The following is a 22198-nucleotide window of genomic DNA, read 5'->3' on the forward strand; positions in this document are numbered from 1 at the left end:
CTTACCAGTTATTTCAAGGTGCATGGAGCTGTCCATGGGAAGGGGTAGAGAGAGGAAGTTGAAAGGGTCAAAGCGGGCGCTGATGTGGCCACATGTCTTACACTTCACCTGGGACTTGAGCTGTCCATGAAACAGGTCCACCACGATGGAGCGGTTCCTCCGCAAGTGGTTCTCCCACGCCTTTTTTTGAGCAGCAACATGGACGCACAGTACACAACATTTATATTATGGATTGCTGGTATTGCAAACAAACAAGGAAGCAACTGAAATCAGACACCCGCTTACCCTCCCCCGTCTATGTAGGAAGCAACCGAAAACATACACCCGCTTACCCTCCCCCGTCTATGTAGACATTAATGACGGACTTAACAGTCAAACTCACCATTAGAGTGACTGCTTTAATGCTTATTAGTGGCTAGTTGTACTGTTCTCCTAAGCACTTAGAAAGGATTCAAAGAATTAATTCAGTTCTTTCAGTCCTTTCTAAGTGCTTAGGAGATGGAGAGAGTTTTATGGACCCTTTATCATCATACTCTGTCTTTCCAGTGACAGCTTTACATCTCCTCAAAATTCATCAGTTGGGGTTCAGTTCTGTATTTCACCCCTAAATAATTCACAGAAGGGAATGGCGAGGCTAAATGAATGCTGGGCTATAGCTCTGGTGTCAGAGCAAATTTCCAACAGCAAAAGGGGGAAATACATAATAACATATTTCCCCCATAGCTTCACTCTTTACGTCTCATACAGAAACACTGGAACGGCTGAACTCGTCTGAGTCAAGTCGTCGGAGTCCATCTGGGACAGCTTTATTCACTGATGATTTGCCTTTCTCCCTCTCGTACTCTAAACAACCATTAATCAACAGGGTGACTTCTGACCTCGGATGCAACCTCCCAGTCAGGCCTGCCGTCACTGTCCTTCAGCTCTACGTAGGGCTTGTCATGGACACGGTTTAGGTCCTCATGCAGGCCGTCCAGCAGGAAGGCCAACAGCTCCTGCGAGTCCTGCTGCTGGAAGCCGTTGAAACGTGGAGCATACTTCGCTATTGTCCACTGGGGGGAAGTAGACCATAGACAGACTGTTATTAAACTGTAAATATACTGTATATTGTGTACATGGCGTCAAAATTGTGTAGCTTTGTTATTCATTTGAAATAAAGGGTTATTTAAGAAATGAAATACATGAACAATTTAGCAGCACAGAACTAAAGATTATCATTTTTGTCCAACTGACACCCATTTTGCTACTACTTATTGCATGAGTGATTTTGATCCCTCCAAATCCAAGAGGTCCATTCGAGACAAAACGATCGCCATGGTAAGCATGGTGTCGTGGTTTGAACACTTTCCCCATCGCCATACAAAAAACCATGGTTGATCCTTAACTGTAGCTAATGCTGTCTTGGTATCTGTGGTGAGGGTCTTGTATGAGCTGGGCTTGCTATATCTGCCTGTTAGGCACAAGAACTTCCCTTCTTCTTCAAACTCACAGCTACCTAGGGTGCCTGGGTGGCACGGTGCACTAACATGCTAGCATCTCCACGGTTTCGTGGCTTCAACCAAAGCATTGCCCCCAGCTTGGCTAAGCATCACAGAGAACGCAGCTGACAATGCTCCTGGGGGGAGAGCCGATAAGGGCAATGTGTCGCATCACTACAAACAGTGGGGCGCCTGTACAGCTGCAGGGTGATCTGGGGGAATCAGTGTGACTCTCTGGATGCATTACAACCCCCAGAGAAACCTGCAGGTGAGGAGAAGTGGATGACTAGCCCCTCCAGTAGTGAAGGACATCGTGTGAAATGTACGCTCCCCCCTCTGCTTGTGGCTGGTGGGGCCTTAGGGAGACAAGAACGTGGACATGCCAAATTGGGATGGAGGGGTAAAAAAAACCTTTGCTGCTACCTGTCTTATTCTTCTGCATATTGTTACTATTATGAATACACAAAATGCTATGCGCTGCTATTTCACACTCACGTGCTAACAGTGATGGTTAACTGTGCAACTACAAAAACTTTCATGGTTTGGACATTTGTGGATCTGTTTGTCTTAAATACATGAAATGTTAAGTAACTAAAATGATGCTTGTTTGCATGTAAACTTCAGGATTGTAACTGATTGAAAACTCAAGAAACACAACTCACTAACCAATGAGGACAACCAGCAATCCCACAAACGACAACTTGAGGGGAGCAGACATTACAACGTGAAAGAGCAATTCCTCATCTGCTGATGCATACAACAACACGAGGGACCAATGACCAGCACAGACCCATCTATTTCACATGGTTTCCCACAGGGGGGGGAGCGCAGCCTACCCTGAGCTTGAGTGGAGCCACGTTCTTCTGTGTCCCGCTCCACAGCTCCATCACCAGGTCACCATAACACTTTGCCATGTGTCCTCGCATACCGATTGGATTTGTTCTGGAAGAAGAGTATGCCAGGCTGAATTAGGTTAGAGGGTCATTAACATTCACTGTGGTGTCACAGTCAAGAGTTACACACACACACACACCTGTTGAGCTCATAAAGATGTCTCCCTGAGATGAAGTAGTCAGTAAGAGGCTTTGTGTTGCTCACACACTGGATACTTGAGTTCATGAAGCAAGTGTTGCCGAGGTTACTGAGGCCAGTAGCACCTTTCTCTGTGGGGACTGCGGAGGATGAGACGACAGCAAACTGATCAAATCTTACAAATTACAATAAATGGAAAACAACATTTTGACATACTGCTTCTGTGTCAATAGAAACACAAAAAAGTAAAACAAACACAAGAAGTCGACACAGGCTGGCTGTATGTTGCATCTTTTCCATCGACTGAAATAAACCTTGGACAGGCTGGCTGCCATTTTGTTTTGCCACCACTCCGTGCACAAAAAAAAGGTTTGGCACACAGAAACAGATGCAGAGTGAGGGCTCTGTTCTTCTTCCTCTTATGAGCGTTAAACGCATTAGGCTGGGCTAAGCAATGAGGGGCACGCCCAGTGGCGAGAGTGCCCTCCAGCCAGGGAGACATGCACATGTACACATAGCTTAAACCGCAGTTTTACCAATACTAGCACTGCAGTACTTAAACTACAGTTAAACTAATACTAGCACTGCAGTACTTAAACTACTTAAACTGCAGTTTAACTAATACTAGCACTGCAGTACTTAAACTACTTAAACTGCAGTTTAACTAATACTTGCACTGCAGTACTTAAACTACAGTTAAACTAATACTAGCACCGCAATACTTATGCCAGCTTGTGACCCACGCTGTAAAAAAGGCCAGACATTTTGTTGTTAGTCTTTAAAGGATGCAACATCCATCTATTTCTTATTTCATACAGAGAATATTGATTGTTTGAGTAATGGTCAAAGCTGACTGAAATATTATTTGTAGATTTCTAAGTATTCGATTTGTTAATTACCATTGGAAACCCTATCAACTGTATTTGTCCTTAGTGGGGAAAAAAAAAACTTGGAAGAGTTTGAGAATACCATGAAGCGCAAGTACGCGCATTCTTCTCCATCTCACATTTTGAAAATGGATTAAAAAAAAAAGAAAAAGGTCATGGTGTCCAGGTAGCGTAGCAGTCCATTCCGTTGCCTACCAACACATGGATCGCTTGTTCGAATCCCCGTGATACCTATGGCTTGGTCGGGCGTCCCTACAGACACAATTGGCCATATCTGTGAATGGGAAGCCAGATGTGTGTATGTGTCCTGGTCGCTGCACTAGCACCTCCTCTGGTTGGTCGGGCACCTGTTCAGGGGGGAGGGGGAACTGGGTCCCCCTGGTGAAACTCCTCACTGTCAGGTGAAAAGAAGCAGCTGGTGACTCCACATGTATGGGAGGAAGCATGTGGTAGTCTGCAGCCCTCCCCGGCTCAGCAGAGGGGGTGGAGCAGCGATTCCGTTGTGTCACTGATCTCGTCTAGCTCCTCCATTGGTCTCTTGGGTTGCTGGGGCTTGTCCTTTATGGTGTCACAGGGGTGGTCAAGAATGGCTGGTTGCTCAAGGTCATGGGGAACGTCTGATGATGATGTGGCATTTGTGTAGATCTTGAGGTTGCTGGCATGGTAGGTGTTACTTGGGATCTTGTGGGTTTTTACATTTTTTAGCTTGACACGGCCTTTGCTGAGTGACTCAACAACAGTATATGGACCAGTCCAGTGAGGCTCCAGCTTGGATCCCATCCTGTGGATACGTCGACTGTTTTTGATGTAGACTATGGACCCTGTAATAATCTCTTTGTAGCTTTCATGGCGACGATCATAATTCTCCTTCTGACGAGACTGTACACTGGCGATGTTGCTGGAGACTGTGGAACAGAGGTCTTTACGAATGGTGTGAAGCGTCTGCAGAACATCAGGGCTGGCTGAGTCTGGAAGTGGTGCTTCATCACTCTCGTCGGCAGACTTCAGGTCAATGGGCAGTTTGGCAGAGCGGCCGTACATCACTTCGAAGGGCGTGCCGTGCACTTTGTTGAGGCATGGATAGATGTATGATAAGCGACAAAATGTCTGGAATGTACTGATCCCTATCATGGGCTTGGTTGCTGACAAGCTTACTCAATGCTGCCTTGAGTGTCCTGTTGTCACATTCCCTTTGGCCATTTGACTGTGGCGGTATGCAGAGGCTATACAGTGATCTGTCTGGAAACAGTCCATAAGCAAGTCAATAACTTTGTTTACGAATTCACGACCCTGGTCACTGATAAGGGTGTCCATGCAGCCTCGTCAGCATACAACAGAGTAGAGGAACTCTGCCACTGACTTTGCACTCTTGTGCAGGACAGCTGCAGCTTCAGAGCACTTGGAGAAATGGTCAGTTTTGGTGACGGTGTACTTGTTACCACTTGTAGTTTCTTGAAGAGGGCTGATAATGTCAATCCCAACCAGACTCCAGATCTTGGCAGGTACAGGTATGGGGTTGAGTGATAGAGCTTCTTTGCTGACTTTGGGGTTGCTGACGAAACACGTTGGACATGCCTTCATGTATTCTTGTACATCATTCTTCATGCCTCTCCAGTAATATCGCTGAGATATTTTACTGCAGGTTTTTTTCTGCCAAAGTGCCCTCCTGTAGCTGGATTGTCATGACAGGCCTTCAGAATGTTGGGCACACGGGTTTTGAAAACAGCCTCCTTATCTCCATGGAAGAGAGTTCCACCGTCAGCATGAAATGGCTTTGCTGTTTGATGAAACTTGAGACTTTGCATTCACACGCTTGGCAGGATCCAGGTCATAGATATGCTGAGGATACTTTGGCACAGGGCTGGTGCAGAAGTTCAAAATCTGGTTGTACAGGTTCTCATCCATGATGGATTTTTGTGTGAAAAAAAAAAAAAAAAAAAAGAAAATTGAATAATACACATGTAGGCACCCTAAACATCACACTTCCCCTTGTCCTTCCTTCCTTCTTTATTCTCTTCCTTCTGTTTGTTATTCCTACAAAACCACATTTTGTCACTGTAATTATCTAATTACACGTATAACAGTTACTGGGGCAAATTGTCACATGGTCATCCCTATCTGTAGTTATTAAAAATATAAAATTAAAGTATTCACTGTAGTGAGGCTGAGCCCAAAATATACCCTGGTGTATAAACCAGTTTAGGCTATTTTATACCCCGGGGTACATTTTAGGCTAGGCCAGACTATACCCGGGTATAGTTTGACAGGGGGTTAATCTGGCCTGCTACACTGGTTAAAGAGCTTTTTGAGAACAGTAGTCTATTAGTGGCACAACCATTGAAACAAGTCCACCTTATGGCCAGTTATGATCATACTTCTGTAGCAATTTAAACTATTCCGCATCAAAATTAGGCAAGATCTTGAGTGACAAAAGCAGGCAGACAATATCTGCTTGCCTAACTGTAAAATTGGGCCGCCCAAAAATTGCTTGTTGTGAGAGCTGTGGTTTTAAAAACAGTTAAACACTGACTAAACATAAAGAAGAGATATAATATTGCACCATGAAGACCTGGTTTACTGTTAATGATTTGCTCAAAAAGTAGTACATGATGTTCATGCAAATGTGATCAAGGGCAACATGTATTCACTGCCGATCAGTGTTGTGTTATAAGGGTCATAAATGGGGGTGTTATAGAGAATTACATTATATCACATGCAAATGATACTTCCTGTTAATGTTTTCCATTTTATCGAACACTAACAGGCGGGGTGTCCGGGTGGCGTGGCGGTCTATTCCGCTGCCTACCAATACGGGGATTGCAGGTTCGAATCCCCGTGTTACCTCCGGCTTGGTCAGGCGTCCCTACAGATACAATCGGCTGTGTTTGCGGGTGGGAAGCCGGATGTGGATATGTGTCCTGGTCGCTGCACTAGCGCCTCCTCTGGTCGGTTGGGGTGCCTGTTTTGGGGGAGGGGGAACTGGGTGGGGGAGGGGGAACTGGGTGGGGGAGGGGGAACTGGGGGGAATAGCGTGATCCTCCCACGTGCTACATCCCCCTGGCAAAACTCCTCACTGTCAGGTGAAAAGAAGCGGCTGGCAACTCACCATTATTAGACACCAGAGAACGCCCGCCTTCAGTTTGGGAGTCAAGCCACACATCACTTTTATGTCATTGGACGCCACTGCTTGGCGCGGCTACCGTAACTGACACAATTTTACTGGGCTTGGGTTCTGCTGCGGAACCATGCAGAACATAACGATTTATCCACCGGCCCGCCTTTTGGCATGGCGTCGGACACCGCCCAATGAAGACGCCCCGACCGGCGTGACGCAGATACGCCTTTTTTTCTTTACATTTCATGATGTAGAAACGTCCCAACCAGTCAACTCCCAGTCAGCCCTGAACCTTGCAAGGTTCAGGGCTGACTTAAAACTGTATATGGTGTGTTGCGCCAATTTCAACCTTGAAATGCCGATTTTGGTAAATTTGGTAAATGTCAATATTAACACCAGCATTGATGTGTTTCATCACCGTACAGTCATATCTCTTAGTTTACAGATCAAACAACGTGTAAGTGTTTAGTACCTCTTCCACAAGACTGTTAAATATAGATAATCTTAAATGTAGATATTTTTATTTGAGACTTTTAAATGACCTGCAGACACTTGGTCTCTAATGTGAAGCGGGAGAGAAGATAGCATTGACATGAAATAGGACTACATTAAAAAAAATAAAAATCCATCACTTGTTAATTCCGCAGAAAACAATCCATTCTGTTTACAGACTTTTCTGTGAATGGTGGTTTCTATAGGCCAAAATACAGAAATTGGCATGAGCATTTTTAGGTTGCCAAGTTTGAAATATTTACCTTCAACGCCACCATTATCTGTAATAATACAAACTTAAAACCTCACCTCTCATAATGGCTGGGGTAAACACTGACATAAGATATTAAGTTTCCTTTATTAATCCCCTTGGGGAAAGTAATTTACTGCAAATTAACCCTCCCTAGCTGTGACCTGTGTAGCTAGGAGCAGTGGGCTGCCGCCTTCATGCTGCACCTGGGGACCAACGCCACTTCTTTTCCCATTGCCTTGCTCAGGGGCACAGACAGGAATATAAACCCTAACATGCATGTTTCTTTTTGATGGTGGGGGAAACTGGAGTACCCGGAGGAAACCCACTGCAGACATGGGGAGAACATGCAAACTTCACAGAGGATGACCTGGGATGACGCCTCAAGGTTGGACAACCCCAGGGTTCGAACCCGGGACCTTCTTGCTGTGAGGTGACAGCGCTAACCACTAGGCCACCATGCCGCCCTTTAACTTGGGATTTTCCAAACATTAGTGTTATGCTTGAGCCTAGCATTGGCTGGTCAGTACTTGAGAGCTTTGCTGATGTGCTACGGATGTACAGCTGGGAGCTCATTGACTGCTGGACCCTGGAGTTGGAGCTTACCCTTGTGTCTGTCCATCTTGCTACTGTTGGCAATGAAAGACATTTCCTCCGGCCAGCTCATGTCTTTGTTCCTGACTGGAAGGGAAAAGAAAAGATTTTACTGATTAAACAAATTTTACTTTGTGGTTTTGTTTTTTACAATTACCTGTTTAGCAAGCATATACTTGTCAGATTCAGCTCTATTTGAGTCAGAAAAGAGGCTCATTACTGCAGTAAAAAAGAGCAAGGGAACGAGAGCAAGAGAGAGAGGGAAAGAGAGAGAATGGTTTGGCATACCCTCTATAACAAGCTGCTGCTCATCCTGAATCTTCAGACTCTCCAAAGTGTGGTCTTCATCGTCCAGCAGCGTGAGGTAGTTCTAGAGACCATATGTTGGAAAAAAGCATTGTGTGTTAAGAGCTTAAACTAAACTGAAGTTGGGAAATGGTATGGAGGTTATTTTTTTTATCTGAAAGTGTCAGGACCAATACAGTTTGACAGGTCTTTATCCAAGCCCCAACTCCTGAAAAGGATGTTGTCAGCAGATATTATAATAACACTGCCATTGTTATCCATTTTTGAAGCTTTGGGTTAAATTCCTATCAGAACATTATGAAGGTGGTGGGGGAGTTTGTGGGGGCCGTGCTGCCCACCTCACTGTTATAGAGCCACAGTCTCATGTCCTCTTCTTTGATCCGGAGCCTCTGGGACAGATAGAGGTGGATGTCTTTGATGGTGGCCATGCGGCTGAAACAACCAGTGTAGGCCAGCACTCGCTTCAGAGGGGCATTAGGTGAGGGCACATTACCTGCTGAGGCAGAGAGAGACGGGATGGGTGAGAGGACAGAAGATGAGGCAGTATCATTTAATGGACTCAAATCATCAGTTGAAAGAGCAAAAGGATACACTGAACCATTTACACCTCCAGAACAGACCAGCCTTAAATCTGCACGTTGCAGAAAGTGGTTTGCATTCAAGAATGCAAAAAACTTGATGTAGCAAAGGCAAAATATGTTTTATGGCTGTGTCACATCACATCTTTGTAAAGATTTCAGTAACTGTACATTTCAACACAATAAGCAGATCTTGATTTACAATGATCTATCTACTTGAAAGAAAGCTCTGAGGTCAAAATGTTCCAGTGTAGTAGAAAGGTAGCGTATGATTTGGATTAGTGTGTACCATACTGCTATGTACCAACCAGTGCAACCTGCAACAACCGATACAAGAAGCAATAACAGTGACAGTGTGTGGACACCTACACACATCACTGCACCCATCCTGAACTGAATGAAATGGAAATAACAATGTGCCTGTGCAGTATCGTGTGCATGTAATCTGGATTATTGCGAGGTGAAACACACTTGCAGTCTGGTTTGCACGTGCTCACAGAATCAACAAATCAATAGAATGTATGGACATGATTATCAGCAACAGAAATCTGCTGAGTGAGGATTAGTTGTAAGGGAGCAGCAAGAAAAGGGCCATTTCGTGAATCAACAGAAATATGACTGATCAATCAATCTATTAGTGCACTTACTGGGCTCAGACCGGAATCAGCCAAATAAACAATTAGTGGGTTAAAATGACCTTTAACTGGTTACTGATTTCAGTGAATACCAAAAACAATTTTAATATGTGATTGCACAAGTGTTAAATTAAAATACTGCAAAGCTTTTTTCTATCAACAAAACCTTGCTATTGTTGTACCATGAAATTATCACCTTTAACCATCTACCCTTATCAGGGTTTTACAACTAGATATCTGCCCAAGAATATCCAAAATGTACAATAATAATAATAATAATAATAATAACAATTACATTTATATCGCGCTTCACTATAAAATGATGCACCGGTCACATCTATCTTTGGTAGTTCAGTTAGGAAATGCAAGAGGTGCTGTAAGTCTGAATTGTTAGTGCTGCAAACCAAAGCCCCCATTGGGGCTTCAGTCCATGCTGTGGTCAGAAATCGGATATCTTGTCTAGATTTTGCTCAGCACACTCGCACTGAGTGCAGATGACCCCAGAGCCTAGGTGTGCACCACCAATCCCATTATACTAGAGCAGGGGTGGCTAACCATGTGCCATGGAGAGCCATGTGCATGCAGGTTTTCATTGCAGCCGGACTCCACACCAGCTGATTTCACTGATTAGCAAGCCTTCAACCAAAGAGGAAGAATGTCTCGGTGAAATCAGCTGGCATGGAGTCAGGCTGGAATGAAAACCTGCATACACATGGTCTCCATGGCACATGGTTAGCCACTGCTGCTACAGCTATTGTCTTTCTGCTTTGTATCATCATATAGTTGTGGATGACAGGAATTACAAATAAGAAACAGATGTGAGGGGATCATGGATGGAACAGACAGAAATGACAGCTGTCAATTCTGGTCATTTCCTTGTAGAGCCAATGCCAGCCTGTGGGAAACACTTTCTATTCTAAGCAAATCAGACTTGTGGGAAGTGAATGAGTTACAGTGTTCATACGTAGTATAGGCTACATATGAACACTGCAGTGAAACATATATAGTATAGCTACATATGAACACTGTAGTGAAACAGTGTTCATATGTAGCCTATACTACATATGAATACTGTTTCACTACAGTATTCCTATGTAGCCTAGACCACATATGAATACTGTTTCACTACAGTGTTCATGTGTAGCCTGTACTAGATATGAATACTGTAGTGAAACAGTGTTCATATGTAGTACAGGCTGAGTTATGAGACACTGCTGTATTGTAGTGTAGCCTACATAATGGGTGTCACTGGCAAGGGAGGCTTACATTTACTGGCATTATTCCAGGCTGTCATAGAAACCCTATTACTTTAAATTATACACTGAAAATCTGAAAGAAAATGGAAGTTTGGCTGTTACTTTTCTCAGTCGTGGTGCCCGATTGTTCTAAAAGACATGACAATTTTTTTTTAGATGTGCTTAATGTGTTTAATGTGAATTTTCACATGTTTGACAGATAAGACAGGCGAATGGTCAAAAAAGTTGTTAAGACTTACAAAGTGGGTCCCTTTGTGTAAGCGGGATGTATCTAATCATGTCTCTGTGGACATACACTTTAACCGAAATAACTGATTAATCCAGATACTGGTTTTAAGAAATGTTCCATACACTTGACTCATATCACTAAAAAGTCTGGATTCCATAAACCAGCCAAAAAGTATGAGGGTCTTCAGCTCTTTTTAGGGGTTTAAGTATTTAAATTGGTTCAAATTATTGCCATGTCCCAACACCACGTTTTTAAACCTAAATGAACAGAGAGATTAATGTTAAAAGTTGACATTACCATGTCAAGAACTTGTCCTTGTTTTCAGTTAAAACACATGCATGGTGACTGTGCTGATTTTCAAATGAAACAAATTCTTGTGACCTGTCCTATGAATACTTGTCCTATGAATATTTGTCCTATGAATACTTGTCCTATGAATATTTGTCCTGTGAATACTTGTCCTATGAATATTTGGGGTTTTTGCATATGGCACTTGAATATGTATTGGTAAAATACCTTCTTGTATTGATAAACTACTACATTAAATGATCTTCATTTGAGAAGCAAGGTTTGTGAAGATAGAAAATTGTGCCGGAATGTTTTCAGAGATTGATTCCCCTTCATAGGCCATTGGTACATTCCACATCAGTCCAAAGCACTGACTGGCTGGATCAGTCCACTTAGGGAGGATTAGGGGGATAGCTTCAATCAGTAAAGCGTTTTTGACGGCTGGGCCCTGGTCTTCTCTTGCTGCAGGCTTACATTACCTCGCGGTGCTGGTAAATGCGGTGGGAACATTCGCAGGCTGGTCATACCCATATTGACCCAGATGTTGGACTGGGGTGAGCGTGTGGCTGGCTGCTGGCGCAGGAACAGCAGGTAGCGGGGGAAGAGCTCAAGCTCTGTGTGCCCTGTCTTGCTTTGCTGAATGACCTACAGGAGACCAAGAGTTGGCAAAAGGAAAAGGTGTAGAAGTTTTCACCAGAGCAGCTTCACCAGCTTCTGCCAGCTGATTGAACGGAAACATGACTTTACATCGTTTTAAGCATAGTGTTGAAAAGTCAACAATCAAAATGAATTCTGGAGTGAAGTCACAAGTGCCAGTAGGCATTTCAACAAATTTCCTCCATCCACTGGATATATTCCCTGAATAAATGAACTCCAGTCAACTATACAAACAGTATTAGTTGAACACATAACAGCTTTGGCCTACCAGAAGTAGCTTATTAAGTTAATAAACTAAGCATCTAGTTATGTTTGTGAGATGTGTGGTCCTTACCGGTCGTGGCAGGCTAAGGTTGGCACCATACCAGTGGTAGAGGGCTCGCCACACAGGCTCTGGGACGATCTCAAAGTCTCTGCCTGCCACCAGCTGTAAGGAGCGCTTCAGTCTACCACCCTCCATGGTTAAAGTAGGGGCCTGGGGGTGGACACCAGATAAAATTAGAAAGCAGAAACATTAACAAAATACACAAACCCAAACACACACCTCCGCTTCTGACAGAATAGAAAACAGACAGTATCCTAACAGCCTACATTTGCAAGTAGGGCTTTATCATTAGAGCAAAATGGGGAGATAAGACAATGGCGAAGAGAGGCACCATCTGGTCCCTGAGAACCCTGCCGGCTGAGTGGGAGGAGTCCTTCCCAATTATAATTTTGTTGATAGACAGATTATTTCCTCAGACAAACAGGTTAATTTTACCCAAAATAAACTTGTAAAATTATTATTTTTAGCATGGTTTTACTTGTTTTCCTTTGCAAAAATACCACAGCTGGAAAACCTTCATGCACATTCTGCGCTCTACATGAGTCATACAAATCTTTAAATGACACTTCTTGACATTTCGCAGCCCCAATAAGAAAGCAATGACTTTTGACAGTTATGCAGTCATTCAGACACACAGTCACAGCCACACACGCGCACACGGACCTTCATAGGGTCAGTGTTGACCAGGGACTGGTTGTCGATTGCTCCAGGCCTCTGTGCTGCCAGCTGGGAAGATAGGTGGCTGTTGGCTCCAGAGAAACACTGGTTGTTGTTGTCTGACATGTTGTGCTGACGGGCAAAGCAGCTCTCCGTGGCAGTGGGAAGTGCCTGGGGGCTCAGGGCTTAGGAGGACATCACATGAACACAAAGATCACACCAAACAATTAACTTTTAAATATTTTGCAAAGCTGTGAAAATAACAGGGTTTATGAAAAAGGACTCCACTTGCAGTTTTGTAATTATGATTGATTAGGTTTTGAAGATGGGCACAAAGCATGTGACCAACACAAAGGAAAGATAAGGTACAGCCATCAGAAAATGCCCATCTTACCAACGTCCTAGACTAAGAGCTACATGCAAAATGTCAAAAATCAAAGTAAAGCAAGTGTTTCATGGCTGCTGTAATTTCGAGGTCAGAATTCAGCAGGTGTTAGGTGATCATCCCTGTGTCACTACATAGTGATGGATGACTATTAGACTTACCGGTCTCTGTAGCCTCTGAGGCACTGGACACTGCATCAGGAGACCTTTCCTCTGAGGGACTGACCTGGTTGAGCACCCCCAGTGCCCCCACTCTCTCTGGGGGGGCAGACTCTATTGTAATTGTGGCAAGGGGGTTTCGGAGTGAGCTAAGGATGGATGGTTGTTCCACCACAATGCCCTTGTGCTCCTAAACAAGAATACATCAGTATTAATTTAAAGTACCCATGCTTTGGAGTCATGATTGCGATTTATCTGGGGTTTGGTTATGTTTGTCTCCACCTTCGCACCACCGCGGTTTACCATGCAGGATACAATGGTAAACAGATTCTTTTGATTTCACCTTGTGCTTTCATTCAATAGGTTATATTTGTCATTGTATTTGTCCCACTTGTGTGTGTGTGTGTGTGTGTGTGGTGGTAGGGGTCCATCAATCAGTACAGTGAAATAGCTTTGCAAGCTAGATTGATTGATTGATTGACAAATTGGTCATACTCTGAAGACACATCTGGTCTCAGTCTCACCGAGAATGTTTTCATCAACAGGTGTTGTGGCTCTGCGTAATGCTACAAGCTCAAACCCGTCAGGAAAACAAGTCATGATGTAGTCATAGTGGGTAGACTGTCATCATGGAAATCCCTCTGTATTCTACATGACGTGTCAACTTTGTTTACCTTGTAAATATCCTGGCCAGTGGTGGCCAGGTTATACAGGAGCTTGTGTCTCTTTGCCTGGCTGTTATCAATTAAATATTTGACTTGAAAGAAACATTTGTGGAAAAAATGTGGGAAAAAAAATTATCTCTGTCCCAAAATATTTCATTGCGACTTGCAGATCAGGATCTCCTAGTTTGTCCATCAGACAAAGAGACTAGAGGACGAGCAGCCCTGACCATAACGTAGTATAAAATGGTTGCTTATAGGTTATATATAAATAACAATATACCCCTTTTTAAGACCACATACGTATTTGACATAGTCCTTCCACTGCTGCCACCATAGCATTGAGATGAGGAACCAGTTCTGGCCCAGCTGCAGCCCATGTCGACTCTCTCTCTCTAACCAGCCTCTACACAGAGACACAAGTGTACAAACCAAACATTAGACTGTTGACCACAAATGCTCCAGGACACAAATATCAATTTGGACAGTCAAGTTAAAGTGTATTCTGAGAGTTCTACGTACAAAGAGCCACTGTTTAAAGAAAACGTGTACCTTATTATTTGGCCCTCCTCTTCTGGGGTTGCAGGCCTAAGCCCCAAGACTATGTGGCACACCTACACGATCAGAAGGACCACAAGAATCAGAAAATAGAACATAATTGTCAAAATATGCTACATGCAGTACTGACAGAAGTTGCACAGCTGTGTATTTATTCTGACCTGAAAGAGCAGATTGAGGAACTCGTTGGCCAGGGCACTCTTAACACTCCAGATCTGGTAGTCCTCAAGGGTTAGGTGACCCAACTGGCCAGGAGTCAAACATGCCAAAAAGAAGGGACAGTATCCACAAATAACAATTTGAGCACCTTTGATTAAAGCTCTGCATCAAAGATAGTTCTCATGACTAGACAGGGTTCGAGACCAAAATTAAATCATTATGTTCTTTCATGACTGTTCTTAAGAGAAAACAACTTCAGAGTCATGAAACATTCTTGCCCACCCGAAGTTGTTCCTATACACGTATGTTTAATGTCACTTGATCACAAAATAAATGTATGTACCGGTGGAACCCCCCCCCCCTTTTCTCCCCAATTGTACCTGGCCAATTATCCCACTCTTCCGAGCTGTCCCAGTCGCTGCTCCACCCCCTCTGCTGATCCGGGGAGGGCTGCAGACTCGTTAGCCGCTTCTTTTCACCTGACAGTGAGGAGTTTCGCCAGGGGGACGTAGCACGTGGGAGGATCACGCTATTCCCCCCAGTTCCCCCTCCCCCTGAACAGGTGCCCCGACCGACCAGAGGAGGCGCTAGTGCAGCAACCAGGACACATACCCACATCCGGCTTCCCACTCGCAGACACGACCAATTGTGTCTGTAGAGACGCCTGACCAAGCTGGAGGTAACACGAGGATTCGAACCGGCGATCCCCGTGTTGGTAGTCGATGGAATAAACCGCTACGCTACCCAGACGCCCCCAGTGAACCTTTTTTAATGCCTCAAAAAGACCAAATAAGCACAGCTGTTTTGCAAAAAACAGCTGTGCAAAAAAAGAAAGAAATTATTTGGAGGAACATGAACAGCTAATCAGGTGCTAACTTTACATCAAGACATGCCACAATGCAGAAGATCGAAAAGTAAAAATAACTACCAGTTCAGAAATACGAGTGCTGTGAGAACTGCCATATGGGACTCAAAACCTGAAGGGCAAGGGTTTTCTTTTTCATAAATGTATTTATAGTTTTTCCCCTTATCCCACCCGATTTACCCAATGGCATACGGCCGGAACTCATGTGGAATAACTCCCCTGGCTCACGTTTCAACAGGAAGGAGATAGTCGTAACACCAGCTTCCTTCAAACTCGTGCCGGCTGCTCTCGCTATTTTACATGCTGAAGCCTCGCATGGATTGCATCACCTTCAGGCCGCGAAGGAGACGTAGGGAGAATGCTTTTGGTCGCTTGGCTGCAGGCGCCCAGATGGGCCAGAGGGGTCGCTGGAGAACAACGAGGCCCCGAACACTACACCGATCTACACCTACTATCCCTCGTGTAAGGGCCGCCTAATGAATGCCTTACCCCGTGGACGCTCTGGCCGTGACGGGTTACAGCGAGTCTGGGATACAAACCTCCCAGCCACATGACGAGCGGACTGCAAGAGCGGCGGTTTATTCCGCTCGGCCACCAGAGCGGCCAAAGGCAAGGTTTTTATATGAGAACATTAAGAAAGTCTCACCAGATCCACCTATGTAAGGGTGCAGTGTGCGGGAACGTTGTTTGAATAAGATAGGTTTGCTTCGCCGGAGTTATTCCTCATGTTTGCATTTGCACTGACGTTTGATAAGTATGTATTGTTATTATTCAGAATATATAGTTCAAGTTATACACACAACACTTTATATTTGTCATTCTCTTTGCCAAGTGGGGGTGTGAGTGAGGCAGAGAGACACTGTGTGTGTGTGTGTGGTGGGGGCGAGACGTCTCGCCAATTAGTCACACTCTGAAGACTCATCTTCTGGCCTCCCTCTCACTGCAAACCTTTTCATCAAGAGTTGCAGCTTTTTTATGTGTGTTTGTGTGTGTGTGTGTGTGCACTTATTGTAAGTCGCTTTGGATAAAAGCGTCGGCTAAATGACTGTAATGTAATGTGTGTGTGTGTGTGTGTGTGTGTGTGTGTGTGTGTGTGTGTGTGTGTGTACACACTGGCCACTGTTCCTGCCTTCAAATATCTGGGAAGCATACTAACTGACACCTGCACAATGGATGATGAGATCCAGCACCGCCTCAAACAAGCCTCAACATCTTGTGGTCATCTAAGGAGAAAGGTTTTCCAGAACAGCAACCTCAGCCTCCACACCAAAGTGCTTGTTTACAGAGCAGTGTGCATCTCCACACTACTCTACAGATGTGAGGCAGGACCATCTACAGCCACTCTCTCAGAAGCCTGGAGGCCTTCCATGTGAGATATCTCCAGAGGATTCTGGGCATTACTTGGGAGGACAGAGTGCCACACACAGAGGAGTTGGAGCAGGCAGGCAGTTGCAGTGTGAAGTCTACCCTAAAATACCATCAACTCAGCTGGTTTGGGCATGTTATTCGCATGCCCAGCGAACGACTCCCACGTAAAGTCCTATATGGCCAACTACATCTTGGTCAATGCACTGCTGGTGGGCAGAAGAAGCGGTTCAAAGACCAAATGAAGACCATACTGAAAAGATGCCAGATCAGCCCCTCTTCTTTGGAGGAACTTGCCTCGTGCCGCACCAGCTGGCGCTCTCATGTCTCACAGGGAGTGAAGTATATGGAAAACCAGCGCACACAACACCGTGTAGCAAAGCGTGTGAAGAGGCATGCTCACAAAGCTACCCCTGCCCCCCCCCCCCCAGCACCACTTTTACATGCCCGGTCTGCAACCGCAACTGTGCATCCAGGATCGGACTGTTCAGCCACCAAAGGACTCACAAGTAGGAGAAGATGGTCATCATCGGACATGATAGACAACCAGTAAGCAGCAAGTGTACACACACACACACACACACACACACACACACACACACACACACAGGACCTCAATCCTGACTGGGCTTGAACGGGTCCCCACTGCTCCGGCGGCGCCACTAAAGGCGTCCGTCATTGTGTGCTCTGAGGGCTGATGGAGCTGCGGCGGGGACTGCCCATTTTTCTGATGGCCCATTATTCCGAAACTCCAACAGTCTGAAAAATGTCCCATTGGACCGAAAGCCCGTTGTCCGACAGTCCGTTATCCCGAAAACAAAAGGCTGGCAGTTTTGAATTTGAAGACTACTGCTAATGAGCCAGTTGCAAGGCAAACTTGGTTTGCTATCAAGACAAACAGATATTACACACAGTACAACCTCAGCCAGACGGAACACAGCTCTTTGTAAACTCTGACCAGACCTCTGGTATATAGTTACATAATAACAATGTGAACACGCTGTAACACTGTAGCAGATATTGTTGTTTGTTTCACAACCACCGCTGTGTCAGCCACTACCTCTTACCAGCTAACAAAACTACATAAATAACACGTGCTAACTACACTTACCATTCTGATACGTCTGATAGTCACAGAGTTTGCTGCACAGCAGAGCAAGTCTGGGTCTGACTGAGGCTCAGACATGTATGGCTTAATCTCTCCGAGGATTGCTTTAACGCTAGCTATCTTGATGTGCACCACTCTTTCACTGGTCAACCTAGAGCGAGCAGTGGTGGCGGGCGAGGCGTGAGGCCTGTGATATTTGTATATTCATAGATCCTGAGTTTAAGTTAAGAGTTAACGGGAAGGTTTACAAGATGGTAGTGAGACCAGGTATGTTTTATGGTTTGGAGACAGTGGCACTGATGAAAAGACAGGAGGTGGAGCTGGAGGTGGCAGCGATGAAGATGATAAGATTTTCACTGGGAGTGATGAAGAAGGACAGGATTAGGAACGAGTATATTAGAGGGACAGCTCAAGTTGGACGGTTTGGAGACAAAGCAAGAGAGGCAAGATTGAGATGGTTTGGACATGTGTGGAGGAGAGATGCTGGGTATACTGGGAGAAGGATGCTGAATATGGAGCTGCCAGGGAAGAGGAGAAGAGGAAGGTCAAAGAGGAGGTTTATGGATGTGGTGAGGGAGGACGTGCAGGTGGCTGGTGTGACAGAGGACGATGCAGAGGACAGGAAGAGATGGAGACGGATGATCCACTGTGGCGACCCCTAACGGGAGCAGCCGAAAGTAGTAGTAGTAGTAGTAGTAGTAGTAGCAGTAGTAGGTAGTAGTAGCAGTAGTAGTAGTAGCAGCAGTAGCAGTAGTAGCAGTAGTAGCAGTAGTAGTAGCAGTAGCAGTAGCAGTAGTAGCAGTAGCAGTAGCAGCAGCAGTAGCAGTAGTAGCAGTAGCAGTAGTAGCAGCAGCAGCAGCAGCAGTAGTAGCAGCAGCAGTAGCAGTAGTAGTAGCAGCAGCAGCAGCAGCAGTAGCAGTAGTAGCAGTAGTAGCAGTAGCAGTAGTAGTAGTAGCAGCAGCAGTAGCAGCAGCAGCAGTAGCAGTAGCAGTAGTAGCAGTAGTAGCAGTAGCAGTAGTAGTAGTAGCAGCAGCAGCAGCAGTAGCAGTAGTAGTAGCAGCAGCAGCAGTAGCAGTAGCAGTAGTAGCAGTAGCAGTAGTAGTAGTAGCAGCAGCAGCAGCAGTAGTAGTAGCAGCAGCAGTAGCAGTAGTAGTAGCAGCAGCAGCAGCAGTAGCAGTAGCAGTAGCATTAGTAGTAGTACTAGTAGCAGTAGTAGGTATAGCCTGAGTTTCTCAATGAGGGAGAGAGAGTAGATGTGCTTCCAGCCCCTTTTCAGTTTTCTTTTTATGTGGGAAACTACTGTTTAACATGGTTAAATAAATAAATAACAAATAAATCATCTCAGAGTATTTTTAAACTTTAAAACGTGTCTGGGGGGACTTTAGGATACAGTATGTCCAATAATACACTAAATAACGAGGTATTCATCTATAGGTCACTTATATCTATACATTTATAAATGTTTTTTTATCTGATTAATTCAGGACTGAGGAACAATTTATTGTCATTTCTTTCATGTACCTGCATACACAAAAGAAACGACATTCTGTTTCCCCCAGCCCACAGCAGTGCCACACAAAAGACAAAAACACACATCCCAAATTTCCCAAAAACGACACCACCAAAAACATACAAAAACAGAGAGAACAAAGCAAAAAACACAAACACAAACAGTTAACAACACGTCCACTCAGGGCAACACAGTCCAAAAAGTCCACTGTCCAGAGAGCGAACGCCAGCCAGGATGACTTTGGCACTGCCGGTCTGCATGGGCTAGCAGTTAGCTTAGCCTGCCCCGCTTCCACATCCTGTCAGACTGCCCGAGGAGGGGCCGTGGTTCCTGGGCCCCCCGGACGCAGCAGACCAGGCACCCTCAGCTGATCCAACGCCAGCTCTCCCAGCCAGACACCTTCGACATACCTCCCCGTAGTCCACACGACCACACCAATCCATTTACTTAGATTTTATAAATGTAGTTTTCATGTTCTCCAGTGATAAAACTAGTCTTTCTGTGAGGTACACAAATGATTTATGGACTTTTGCCTCTTTGAAAGACGCGCTTGAACAACGGGGCTGTTGTGTATATTCTCGTGTGACAGGTCTGCACCACTCTTCCGTTGTGATCGTACCAATGAAAAGATCCGACATAAGAGAAAATTGGTGAATGCCGCAAAATGTCTTAAGCAGTTCATCAAAAGTTCCTGGTTCTTCCATTATACTGTCATCATTAGTATTTGTATACGCGTCTACAGGAACGAGTTGCAAGATTCACTGACAACCCTGAAGACTGTAGTTTTGGTTTCCCCCCCTATACTCATCCCTGTGTTCATCTGGCTTCATTATCATGGTCATGCTTTGTTGGAACGTAAATCAGAGCCAACAATCAACCTTCAGGAACTTCTTCTCGAGACACTTCACGGTCAGACCGCTGCACAGGAATATGTGCTGCATGAGGCCCACTGCTTCTGAGAGAAAAAGCTACGGCAGTGTCCACAGACAAAGACATGAAAACACTGTCCATAGGAGGTGTAGCTCACCTTAGTTGTGTCATGCATCTTTAGAATGCTCTCCACTATGTCCCACATGTTGCTGTCCAACTCCTGAAAGGTAGCAAAACACACACAGTGAAGCCATAGACCACAAAGCTTTCCTCACCCACTGCCTGCTGTGACGGCAAGGATCCAACTGACAGCCAACATGGAGAAAAAAACTACATTAAGGTAAGAGGACTTCGCCAGGCCCTCTCATGGCCCACCATGAGAGGGCCGAGCATCTCTTGTAGACTGTAATTTAAAGGCAGAGGGATAGAAATCAGACTTCTATCCGTGTTCCATCTACAGTGGTGTGAATAAACTCATTTTAGAATAAAACCTCGTCACCCTTCTGGGAACTATTGTTGGGTTACTTCTTCATTTCACTTCTTGTGTTCACTGCCCATCCTTTAGTGGGCCCCATGCATGTCCTGCTTCTTTAGTGATAAAACACTCACATCCTTTTTCATGTAACGCAGGTTAATTTTTAATCACATGGCTTCACAATAATACTGATGTATCCTAAACAGTTGGTACAGTCAACCCTGGCGCTCCCTTAAGCTGAGTGGATGTGGGTTTGACCAGCAGTTCTATTCACTATGAATCGTTACCACAATTCTTCCATTATATTGTCATCATTAGTATTTGTATAAGCTTCTACAGGTACGAGTTACAAAATTCAGTTACAAACCTGGAGATTGTGTTTTCGATTTTTTTGCCTTTTATTCATTCCAGTGTTTATTTGGCTTTATTATCATGGTCATGATTTGCTGGAACTTAAGTCATAGCCAACAACCAACCTTAAGGAAATTCTTCTCAAGACTCGCCTATTTTCAGAATCATTTATTGTTCCTTCTAACTTAAATATCTTGCGGGAACGCACCTTCGCAGCACGATGCTGCTGCTACCATGCTGCACAGAAGGGACTGTGAGGGTTCGGTGACCAGTCTGCTAGTTTCTGCTACATGTAGTGCTTTGCATTATCGCCAAGTTCAACCATAGAATCCAAATGCTTTCCACAGCTAAATGCTAAACTGGTAGTGGGCTCATGGAACTTGATGAACACTAGTTGAAAATTTACCCTTATCTGATAACTACACGAAAATAGTAACACAACCTAATATTTTACCTTGTTTTCCACACACATTCATGTACAGCTGAGCCAACCTGTCTAATGTGTAGACTTACAGGGAGGGTGTCTGTACGATTGTCCTTCCAGACCTCCACCAGTGCCACCACCATTTCATGGAGCTCATTTCTAGACAGAACCCCATCACGGTCCACATCGAACACTTTGAAGCAAACTGGAAGTGACAAAGAGTGAAGTGTGGGTGAGGATGGGGGGCAACAAATGAAGCACCTTATTATGTAGACAGATTCTTTCTCAATCAAGCTAAAGTTTAGGGAGCACTGACTGCACCAGCCTAATGGTGCTTTCATTTTGTATTTATCTGTGCTGTTTAGTCCATTACCTGGGTGTGCTGTGTTGCCATTTCAAGAAATGAAAATGTAATTTCAGGCACCAATTAAAGCTTGATAAACAAGCGACTGCATGATAATAAAGCTACAGTGCCAACACATTGCCCTCAAACAAACATTCACACTGAAAAATCAAAGCAGGAGCAAGT

At 44.7% G+C, this 22198-nt stretch overlaps 1 protein-coding gene across 1 annotated transcript in view; it reads right to left on the minus strand.

Moving 5' to 3' along the window:
• The window catches only part of usp32 (ubiquitin specific peptidase 32), a 107379-nt gene that overhangs the window by 27046 nt on the left and 58135 nt on the right, over positions 1-22198 (minus strand). The window contains exons 8-23 of the mRNA XM_056283434.1: positions 21759-21874; positions 20577-20639; positions 14704-14787; positions 14537-14598; positions 14288-14390; positions 13326-13512; positions 12786-12964; positions 12132-12272; positions 11668-11785; positions 8493-8650; positions 8137-8218; positions 7861-7935; positions 2512-2650; positions 2315-2420; positions 879-1052; positions 6-180 (exon numbers count right to left, since the gene is read on the minus strand). Coding sequence (XP_056139409.1) covers positions 6-180; positions 879-1052; positions 2315-2420; positions 2512-2650; positions 7861-7935; positions 8137-8218; positions 8493-8650; positions 11668-11785; positions 12132-12272; positions 12786-12964; positions 13326-13512; positions 14288-14390; positions 14537-14598; positions 14704-14787; positions 20577-20639; positions 21759-21874 — 1962 coding nt within the window. The remainder of the gene's footprint in view (positions 1-5; positions 181-878; positions 1053-2314; positions 2421-2511; positions 2651-7860; positions 7936-8136; positions 8219-8492; positions 8651-11667; positions 11786-12131; positions 12273-12785; positions 12965-13325; positions 13513-14287; positions 14391-14536; positions 14599-14703; positions 14788-20576; positions 20640-21758; positions 21875-22198) is intronic.

This window comes from Lampris incognitus, chromosome 7, assembly GCF_029633865.1.
Source record: "Lampris incognitus isolate fLamInc1 chromosome 7, fLamInc1.hap2, whole genome shotgun sequence".
In the NCBI taxonomy this organism is placed as follows: domain Eukaryota; kingdom Metazoa; phylum Chordata; class Actinopteri; order Lampriformes; family Lampridae; genus Lampris; species Lampris incognitus.